Consider the following 11,576-nt stretch of genomic DNA (forward strand, 5'->3'; position numbering starts at 1 on the left):
AAACTACCAGTGCTTGCATAGTCTAAACCACCACCACCCCATCCCACCCCCCCAGGATTTTAATGCCCCAGTCCTCTCAAAGCCTAGTTTTCAATTTTGACAGTCTTTCCATCAGTACTTTGGGAAGCTGAATTAGACCTCCATACTTGGGCAAAAAGTGCCAGCCACACAGTAAAGGCAAACCCACTTAAGACAGAAACTTCTAGCCTACAGATTCATTAAGAATTTGGAGGATAATGCCTCTACACAAAATTACTCTGGATAATAAGGACCTTCACCTGTTTACCCTCAGTCACTATGATTAAGAGATCTTTTGTTTACATACCCTCATATAAACATTAAAAACTGTGAAGCATATTCTCTCTTCATTATCCCTAAAACTGTAAACAGAAAGCAAGCAGGCTTCTAAGAACCTGCTGGTACCCTACTGGCTGGTAAAAAAAACGATTAATAACTCAAGCCTTGGTTTTGCCAAACCCCTGGTGCCCCAAAAGGCAGTACATCAGAATAAGCAATAGTAGAAAACACTAAGACATTATGGGACAAATTACATCCACCTGAAATAAAACTATAATGCAGTTACAGGCCTGAAATGGTGCTCTGCACCTCCCCATATCCTGACCTGCCTAGAGGGTTTGTGGCAGACATAGTAAGACAAAAATATTTTCTACAAATGCTCAAAGTCATATTCTGTAAACACAAGTTATAGCAAATTTAATAGTGACAAAATCAATACAGATTAGGAATGTTCACCATTCTTAAACACCATATACATTATGAATATATATACTGTATATTTTCAATCGATTTCTGACTCACGATATTAACACAATCATAATATGTTTTATTAATTTATATGAAAAATACTTCACTAAGAAAGTAGACAAACTGCACAGAAATAGTACAAGTGTCATGTGCATAGCAATATAGCTTAAAGCATTCACATATGGCTTTGTTTAAATGAAACTGTTGGGGGAATGGCCCTATACAGACCCATGGTTATACAGTCAACATAATGTAAACTGCTTCACATCTTTGAGGCACTTGCTAACAATAGTGTTCAATCCCTGAAAAACAAAATCAAGAGCTAAAAAGTGAAAATAACAAAAATCCCAGGATAACAGCTGTGTGTATTTGAAAAGATCTTAAAAATTGGTTTTAGTAGTGCATGCACAGAATTGAAAAACTGGGAAGAGGGGTGTAATTTCTGTGCAAGAATTACAACAAGTAACTGAAAAGTATAAAAATATTTACATGTTTAGGGATTTTTACGTATGTACAGAACAAAAGCCCTGAAGACTCATTCAACAGAATAAAAATATAGCACATAATAGCAGTAATAAAAAATATATATTTTTATGGAATTGTATTTGCAGTTAGTTACAAGTTATTTAAACCACAAAGTTCCTTGATCCTTCTCAAAACTGATGGCAATAGGGAATATGCTCTTTTAAAACATAAGCACTTTGCATCGTTTTTCAACTTCAGTTACAATACTGACATGCAAAACAGAACAACTTGTGTATCCTAATTCAATTGTTGTGGTTTTTTTTAACTTTAATGAACAATAATTATTTTCTTCACCGGTCATCGCTGCATTAACAAATTCCAATCTCGAGTAGCCTCCATCAGATGCCTCTGTCCATGTCCTACCCAATTATCCTGATTGTCAAATATTCTACCACAAAACCAGCAGCTAAACTTAGCTTTCAAGGTATTATCAGAGGTAGTTTTCACAATCTGGTAATTGTTTTTGCTAGTCTTCTTCAGTGTCAATTTTAAGACAAATCTTTCTTTTACAGGGCAAATGGGTTTTATTGTCCTGTACCTTTTCTGAGAAAAATCATCAGTAGTTACATGCAAAGGATTGCAGAAGTCTGGCTGCAGAAGAGCTTCAACAGTTCTTTTTGACAATAAAACCTTAAGAACATGTCCCTTAAATTTAGCAATGGTTTTCATTAAATTTACAACTTCTGGAACATCTGCATCAGGATGATTAAGCACAACAACTGGTTGATTTCTCCGGGGGCATTTTACAAGCTGGTTAGAATTAAAAGGGAGTAATTTCAAAGTCCTCACAGTTTGTTTTGATGCCCTTGGTTTGTAAGGGCTACCTGAGTCACTTACAATTTCAGCCTGATTCTTTTCCTTACACTTTCTGTGCAACATTACTTTCTTTTTTGGAGGTTCTGGGCAACTAGCCTTCCTGTTACGTTTGAAATTCTTTTTTCTTTGCACACCCACAGTTTCTGAACTTTTAGACCTAGCTTGTTTTAAACTAGGTTTTACTTTTGCAGTTCTGTTTTGGGTGCTCCATGTGGACTTCTGACAACCAAAGTTATCCCTCTTGTTAGCAGTTATCACTTGTGTACTCTCAATAGAACATTTTTGCAACTGTGTCCCTGCAGACTTAGCAAAATTAACAGGTTCGACAGGAGGAACACAACATGCTGGATTAGAACTTGCCAAAGAGGCATTTGCTGGCATTAACCCACCTGATAAGTTTAAGGCATCATTAAAACTAAGATTGGTTTGTTTCTGTGCTAGTGCAGGAGTAAGGGATTGCAAGTTATCCACCTGTAGTGAGGGCACCGAGTTGCTTACTGACTGAGTGGCATCAGACAGTGTATCTGAAGTAGGAGTCCTAATTTTCAGCAAAAGCTGTTGGTGCATGGCTCCAGTTTTCTTTGGTTGATAATTTTGATGAGTATTATCCTGAAAAAAAGTTGGTTCATGAACTACAGGCTTGTTTGGTGTCATACATTTCAGAAAAACTCCCTGCTGTCCATCAGGCGAAAGTGCATAAACATGTTGTTCCTGTTTAATTTCCTGTTTCTTTACTGACTCCAAAGAACCACAGACAGCATCCTGGTGCTCTGGTAACACCTTCACTGAAGAAGTTGCTTTTACAGGTGACTCTGATGAGTTTGCAATTACAAGAGGTGCTTCAAATGGCATACTATTCGAGGAGTCATTTACTGTACTACATACTTCCCCATTACAGGAACTTCTTACATTTCCAAAACTGTCATTTTTTCCCTTCACTTCTGAAGCGGATATGGTTATTTTCCCAAATTCTCTGGATGCAATTCCCCCTAAAACCTGAGAACTATCATTACCGGCGTTTGTAATTGCTCCAACTGCCCCACTAAAAGTCAAAATCATTCCAGGACCTTTATTTGAAACGTAAGATGCAGGTACACCTTTAGTCACATGCTCATCTGATGAACTGGTTGATGGAAGAGATTTTCCTGAAACCACCTGTTGTCTAGACTGGTTAGAAAGGTGGAAAGGAACAAAAAATCGTGATGGAAGAGACTGAACAAAAAGAGCTTTCTGCTCCTGAAGAACAGGCAAAACTGGTGGAAAGCTGCTAGGATTTTGAGCTGCAGACAGTACTTTATCTTTTACTAACTGCTGTGTAAACTCATCTGTGTGAGTTTTGAGCAACGTACCAACACCTGGAGTTCTGGATAATTTGTCCACATCCTGTAAATCAAATGATGGTTTGGGTGTCTGTCTTTGTCTTTCTCTCCCACGTGTACCTTCATTTGTGCTACATCTTGTGTTCAACTCCCTCTTACATAAATTCAAGTTTACATTAGAAGGAGACCTCTGAAAACCACGCGTACGTGCACAGCTTTCTAAACGCACACAGGCTGCATTCCCAGTCTCAGCACCAGAAAGCAGCTTATCAGAACGAAGTTTTACACAGTTATTCATCTTGCTGTGGCACTCTCGCTGAGAAGTTGTTTTTACTTTTAACACGTCTTGCAGTAACTGGTTTATCTCAGGCGATAAATAATTAGCTGCCTGTTCACTTTGCAATGAGAAAACAGATGTGATTTTAGGCATTAAGGAAGAGTTAACACAATCAGAGTCATTTTCCTGGAATTTCTCAGCTATGTTCTGAAAGCCTTGATCTATGTTAGTGTCCAAATACTGCCGGCCATTATGCTTGTCCTCCATAAAAAACTCACGGTCAACACCACGTTTAGATTGGCTTTTAAAAGACACAGAATTATTCTTAGTGTTTATGTGTTCGTAAGTTTTATTAATATTTGATTGGGCTGACACAACTTTCTCTGCTTTTAAGCCTTTCATCGACTCTGAATATGAAGATGCAGATTCACTTCTACTGTTTTGAAAAGAAACTGTTTTGCTAAAGTCTTTGTGACTGTCATCTGCTGACGTCCAAATGCTACATGGATTATCCAAAGAGTCCATTTTGGAATAGTTGTGAAAAGACAACAACCCTTCATTAGATGAATCCACCGAAGTTGAATAATAGAGATTATTAGCTCCACTACTATTATTCAGGCCACCATTTTGCATTTTCAGATCAGGAAAGAAGGGCATTTTCATAGGGTCATAATGAAGGGTATTTGTAATAGCGGGTGGTAATACCTGAGGATGACTTGAAGGACTAAAGCTTCCCCACGAGATACTACTTTGAGTTCCAACTTTTTTTACCTCTTCACATGGAGGTACAGTTGATTCCAGCTTCATTGGCAAATAATTTGAACTTTTTCCTACAGCTGTATTAGAAGGTGCTACAGTTTCAGACACACTCCTACCATACAATACAGAGTTACTTTGTTTTTCCACTTTTGTTTTTCCTGAATGAGAAGCAGGACAAGAAAACAATGGGGAGGTTAATGGATGAACACAATTTTTCTTTAAGCTTGACTGATCAGTTACATGTGGTATAGCACCTGAAGACAAGCCACAAGGATCAGCAGTCTGTAGCAAAGGAGTGGCAGAACCATCTTTAACAGGATCAACTTTCTGACCCACCAAATACTCATTTTGCTTACTTGTAGGTAGTAATTTTATAACAATATGTTGTTTTCCATCTACCATTTTAAAGCCCATAAATTTAGCACTGTAATTTTCTGGAACGGATATTTTATTGTTTTTAACCATCAATACTGTCGGCCCATGAACACCATTTTTCAATACTCCCAGGCCATAACTTGTTCCATCATCTGCCTTATTGTACTGTGCAGTAGTAGCAGAGAGCACTCCACCCATGAAATGACGCTTTTCTGTGTATTTAATGTGATCTTTCTCTTCATTTGTTTCCGTATCTCTCATACACTGGTTCAGCTCCTCAGCATTTGTCTGAATTTTATTCATACTTCTTAGCACCTGTGTATTTTCTTCTCCAGCACTGTCACTTCCACTACTTATTCTTTTCCTTCTCCAGAGCGCTTTTTTGGATGATCCGACTTTATACCTTCTTAACACAAGCTTCAGTCCTGCTGGAGTCTTTACTATTCTTTTTTCATATTTATCCTTTTCCAGTTTTTTTTTTGCAATTAAGTTGTCTCTGTGTAAAGCTATGATATGTTTTAAAAGATAATCTCTCCGTGATGTGCTGTAACTGCAATAAGGGCAACCAAAAGAAAACATACTGGTATGAACAAGAAGATGATTCTGGAGCTCCTCTTCAGTAAAGTTTTCTTGATGGCATTTTCCACATTTATAGGGAATCTCTTTATGTTTGTGAATGTGCTGAACAAACGTACCCACATCATAGGTAGAAAACCCACATTTTTCACACTGGAAGTGTCCATTTACACAATGCTCTGATAGGAAGTGTTTTGTCAAAGCCAACAAAGTGTATATCTGTTCATCATTACAGAGCTCACATTTTACTAAAGTGCTACGATGGATGCGTCTGTGCTGTTTAAATGACTGAAAGTCATTCGCTGAGAAGCTGCACATCTCACAAGGATACAAAGGCAACTCACCATAGTGTAACAGCTGAAAATGTTTCTGTAGATCATTTGGGCTGTATCTAATGTTATCCTTGCACTTTGTACAAGCGAAATTCAATATCTTTGCTGCAGTTTTCAACCCTTCTTCAAATTGCACTTCTGGTTTAATTTGCAAGTGGCTTCCCTTGGAACAATTTGGATTGCTTCCACTCATTTTCTCTGGACTTAAGGACTTCCTTGCAGTTTGCTGCTTACACTGAAAGAGTTTTCTGAACTTATCAACTTCATGTTTCATTAATACTTCATCTGGAATGCTCACTTTGGGCAATTCAATTTTCACGTTTTTTAGTTCATAAGCAAGATTGACATCTAAAATTGCTGGTTGAATCGTCATACTTAAGGGGTCACTCACCAGTTCTTCTTTCAAAGTAATATCTGTAGAAAAATTCTTCACAGCATTGTGTTTTAAGAAACTGATTTGCTTTTTATCACAAAAAAATTGTTCCTGTTCAGATGACATGATTTTAGGTTTTACTTTTCTTTACGTGAATTCTTGAGATTTAGTCTTACTTCCAGCAGCAAATGAGACAACCACACTGAGTTATTCTCAAAGCTCTACTTCCCCATTTTATTCTCCTGAAATTAAAAAACAAACAAAGCAAATATTACTTTTAAAACTAATGCCATTAGAACACTTCTTACAATTAATTAACAAACACAAGCCAAACTTTGAAGTTTATTAATTTTTATAATAGTACTTGAGTGAGGGGGAAAAGGGGGATGAGGCAAAAAAAAAAGCCATTACACTGTAACCTTGTTCTTGCTGGGGGTATTTGTTGGTTTGTTTGGGGTTTTTTCAAAAAAAATCCCTTGAAAAGTAGGTTTTAAAGAACAACATCTACTGAAGGATAAAAACATTAAAATTCCGTGTCATCAGATTTTGGGTTTCTTCCACCCTGTAAGCGTAAGAAATCCCAAGACCTACTTTTTTTTAAAAGAAGCCTATTACCCATTTTGGATTTCAAGCAAATAAAAACACTGGTTTGTGACATGGGTCACTAACTGAACCTAACTGAAGCACTAAAAACAAGTCAAATTCAGTAGGATTTGGTATTTTTATTACTCAAGTCTGCTACTCTATTAGTAACTATTGTGCTTAAAAAGCAACGATGAAGTAAAATCTGAATCTGACAAAAGATTCACTACTTCACTAATGGAGACATGATCTTTACCAACATCAAAAAACCAATCACACTGACCTACAATGCACTTTTCACATGGCAGCCTTTAGTACCACACAAGTCTGAAGTACTCAATAGATAAAAATTCTCAGGTTTCTCATTGCATGTTCCCGGGTACATGTTAATATTTTCAGTGCATGACTGCCAACAGTACTCCTCTAAGGATTAAAAGGCTCAAATAGTTATGGTCAGCACTACTGTCTCGCTACAGACTCCATGTCAGTGTTTCCATAACAGGCTACACCAAAAGTTTATTGCAGCTCAAGTCTACACTTGAACAACCCTCCCACACAGAATATTGAAACAGAAACAGCAGAATTGGAACAACAGTGAAAATAACTAAAATTTTGAAAAGCAACACTGGAAAGGAAGAATTGTTCCTTCACTAGTATAAAGCTTTTGACTAAAAACTTCTTCCACAGTAGAAGTCACAAAGTCACTTTCTTCTTTTCTAAAAAGTCAGTAAATTGTTAGCTGAAATCTGATCAGCAATTCTCTCTCCACTACTTTCATGCTCACCCTGAAGCAATACAGACTTGGAAATCATTAGATTGTCTTATTTATTCACATTCAAACTGAAAGAATGATCACATCTCTACCTCACTGTGATAAAGTACAAGGGCTTTTTCTAGATCTCCAAACCATTATAAGCATTAGCCCTGAAGGTCTTTCAAGTATTTTCCCATAGTACTGGGACAAGGAAGTATATAGCATTAGACATGAAAATACTTGACAAAGAAAATGGAGACTGAAAAATTTACAAGTCCATGTTCTTGTACCATGTAGCAAGAAAAGCAAAAACACTTCTTTTTTTTTTTAAGGCATATACTTTATTACATTGCTCGGGAGAAGATATTAGCACTTCTACGCACTTCTTGAAAATAATAAACATAACAGACTTTTAGACTTCACACAGACTCTAATATCGAGTAAATTCACTTAACTGTGTTCTCCAGATATTAGACCTGCAAGACTTCAACTATACATCTGACATTAACACCCCAAAACAACAAACCACAGAGACATGCACTCCCTCCTTGGAGTCTCTCCAAACGGAAACACTTTGGGTATAGGATTTTTTTTTCTTTTAACTCAGTAACACATTCCCCATCTTCCACGAAAAGGATTAATATGTGGGGTATTACCCTACTTTGAGCCTTGAGAAGAGAACAACTCGTGCATTTACACTCCATTTCCACCAAAAGAGTACTGCGTTAAAATGCATTTTCTTGCCAATGGTATATCCCTTATTTGAATAGAAGCAAGCTGAACTTCCACATAAAGAATAAGTAACTAAAACTGTCCTGGATTTGTTTGCTTGAACAACTTTTTTGATACATAGATACAACACAAAGATTACAGGTTGCATGATGCAACACATCATTCTGATGGTAGCTTCCCATCCTTCAGATTAAAATGTTATACTATCAGATAGTGAAACCTGAAGCATGTTTACAATTAAAACTATAGAAATCAGAAGTGGATGAAGTGCTGCAGAGAACAAGGCTAAGGCTTTCAACACCAGGCCAACGTGGTCCTCAACTGGCCAACATTTACGTTTGGCAGAGTCCCAGTTGGGTATATTCAAACTCGAACTGAGATCTCCTTAAACTAATTAACTGCATAAATTACAACTTAATTTTGCTATTATTGGGTAGCATGCACCTATCAACAAGCACCTGCAACATGACAAATAAAAATATTTACTCAAAACAACCATTTTAAAGAAATCTCATGGATCTTTAAATGTACATTTTCAAAGAAGTCTCACTTACACATTAAGAAAAGACTTGACTTCAGTTCTTCAACAGTTGGTTTTTTTCCACACACACAGAAGAGGTAAGTATGCAAGACTCAGAAAAGGCCACAGTCAGCAGAAATACTAAAAAAAGTTCTGGAAACGAAAGGAATGGTATTTTAAATGGTATAAATACAAAAATAACTGAAAGAATAAGTTGAAAAGCACAAATCCCTCACAAATTTACATTATGTGGATTTTTAATACATTGAAGACAAAAATATATACTATCTTCTCTCCCAAAGAGCACCATCAAATACAATATAAATATTTTTTATATACACAATATAACAATGCTTATTTTAACCTTAGCTTTGCCAGTGCATCTCAGGCATTCATAACTGGGAAGCACAAACACGTGATAACTTAAAAACAGCATAGAAAGAAGTGACTGGTACCTCTGTCCACCAAATTTTAACTTGAACTCAAAAGGCATGTATCTTAAGCAAAGCTTTTAATGGCAAAGACCTAATTATAAGTTTCTATTAAGTTGTGCAAAGCCTGAGAAGGAGGTGGAATATTACATTCACAGCATCTGAAACAAGTAAGTAGATTTAAATGCAGATATAGTGAGTACAAACATTGAAAATACGTACGCATGTGCCACAGTTAACTCTAACTAAAAAAAAACCCAAACCACTAAGCGCAAGCATAAGTAACCACTCGAGGCTCTCAGCCTCAATTTTCTTCCACCGAAAATGATGCAACATTTTGTTTAAAGAAAATACACACAGAGAGAAAGTCTTAGCTATATATTTTGATTCAATGAGAAATAACGGATAGGAGTTAGACACTTCAAAATTATGTAACTTTTCCACTCCTGCCATTCAGAACTAAATTAAAAATAGGTATCCCGGCACGCAGTATTTTCAAGATTTCTGCAACAATTTAGACTTATTTAAATTTTACTAAATACATTACATTATACTGAAATATACCCCATGAGTAGCCCCATTCTATGTGCACATTTAGAGCGGTGCCTTCATCTCTCCCAAGACCTGGACACGTGCAGGAACTCACAGAACTAGACCTTAAGAAATCCATAGAGCTAGAGCAGTCAGACACTATCTGACACAGCACAATGCTGCTTTGGTAAAAATAAAATGAAAACAGATCACCGAATCACTCTCAAAGCTCACACACACAGCTGCCCGTGCCACAGTGCGAACTTGCCATTTACGAGCACAGCAGCTGAACGCGGCGCCGACACACGGCCAGCGCAGCCCACCTGCCGGCTGACCCTGCCCGGGAGCAGCGGCGCCGGGAGCTGGCCAGGGGCTGCGCAGGCCGATGAGCGCCGGCACAAAGTGCGGGGCGCCCGCTGACGGAGCCCCCGAGCTGCCACCGCCTCACGGTCGCGCCGCAGGCTCCGTCCGACCGCGGGCAGAGCGGCGGGCGCTGCCCGACACCGGGACAGAGGCGAGCGGGGCGCGTCCCTCGCCGGCTCCTCCTCGGGAGCAGCGCCGCCCCGCCCGCCCGCACGGGGCGCCCGCACAGCCCCGGGCAGCCGCGACTGTCGGCGCGTCGCCCGGCGGAGGGACACGGTGCCAGGGCGGCCCGGCGGCTCACACGAGGCCATTCCCGGCCGGTCCCGCCGCCCCGGGCGATCCCGCCGTCCCGCCCGCCCCAGCCCCGGCTGCCCCGCGACCCTCCCGCCGCCGGCGAGCGCGGACTATTTAACGTCTCACCCACACCAGGGGGCACCGTCCCGCCCCGCCGCGGCCGCTCGCGCCCCCGCCCGCTCCGCCGCGAGCTGCCCCGGGGCGTCCCTCCCGCACCGCGCGGGGCTCCCCCGCTCCCCGGCCGGCGTCCCCCGCGGAGTTACCTCGGGTACCGCCGCCGCCGGGCGAGGCGCTGCCGGCCGCCATCACAGTTTCCATCCGGGGACTGCCGGGTGCGAGCCCGGCCGAGGGGCGGCCGCGGCGGAGGGATACGCGTCCACCTGAGGAGATGTGTGGACGGCGGCCGACGAGGCCCAAGGCGGGGCGGGGCGGGGCGGGGTTGGGGTTGTACCGGCGCGTCCAGCTGCTTGCCTCTTCCTCGCCCTCTTCCCCTTCCTGTCTACCTTGGCTGCGGGCTTTGGGCACGTGGCATGGCCAAAGGAATGGCCGTAGGAATGGCCGTAGGAATGGCCAGGCCGCTCCGCCCGGCGTTACCTTGAGTGGCTCGGCTCCTCCGTGCCCAAGGGTGTTTGAGCCAGTGGCGCTGGGCAGGGAGGGCTGGTGCCCCTCAGAAAACACTCCAAGCAAAGGCCTGGCCCAGGCTGTCGGGGCTCCACTCCGGACATGGATTCGCTGACCTGCATAGAGACAACAATAGACACAGTGTATAAGGGCTGTCTAGGAGATGTCAGTCATGAAAGCATCCAGGACATTATACATGCATTAGATCAATTAATTTGTTTTAATGTGCTCAACACAAAAAATCAAAGCTGAGAATCACTACAAACATAGAGACACAGTATCATTTCTGCTTGGGAGTGGAATAAACGGTGCTTGTTGGTAGGAGCATGCTCTTCATGTTTGTGCCAAATTTTAACCACATGGCAGAGCACCCGAAGTACAGTCACCAGAGTATGAAGGCATGTGAGAAGTAGGAGGTTCAGCTGCACCACGGCCAGAAAAGGCCAAATGCCCGCCACAGAAATAGACTCTAAAGATGAATTGTGAATGAAGAGGACATTGAAGAAGAAATCTTCTTTCCACTTATGAAACAGTGATCAAAAATCAAAAGCAAAAAAGGAGAAAGCTTGACCTTTTCCTTTGGGAAACCTATCTAATGAACAATTTAGCTGAGCAATTCAGATAAACTTTT

The 11,576-nt window shown here is 40.7% G+C and overlaps 1 protein-coding gene across 2 annotated transcripts; it reads right to left on the minus strand.

Annotated features, from left to right (window-relative positions):
- Positions 1-823: 823 nt before the first annotated feature.
- Positions 824-10,704, minus strand: ZNF518A (zinc finger protein 518A). 2 transcript variants are annotated; one of them, XM_085065144.1, is made up of 3 exons: positions 10,588-10,704; positions 8,740-8,858; positions 824-6,359 (listed from the first exon to the last, which is right to left on the minus strand). In XM_085065144.1, the coding sequence occupies exon 3, from the start codon at positions 6,241-6,243 to the stop codon at positions 1,588-1,590; it is 4,656 nt and encodes a 1,551-aa protein (XP_084921270.1). In that variant the 5' UTR covers positions 6,244-6,359; positions 8,740-8,858; positions 10,588-10,704; the 3' UTR covers positions 824-1,587. The 2 variants fall into 2 exon arrangements, with proteins under 2 accessions (XP_084921270.1, XP_084921271.1); XM_085065145.1 differs by lacking the exon at positions 8,740-8,858 and having other exon boundaries at positions 10,588-10,645.
- Positions 10,705-11,576: the final 872 nt, after the last annotated feature.

The sequence above is a fragment of the Lichenostomus cassidix genome, chromosome 6 (assembly GCF_008360975.1).
Source record: "Lichenostomus cassidix isolate B80296 chromosome 6, HeHo_3.0, whole genome shotgun sequence".
NCBI classification, from domain to species: Eukaryota; Metazoa; Chordata; class Aves; order Passeriformes; family Meliphagidae; genus Lichenostomus; species Lichenostomus cassidix.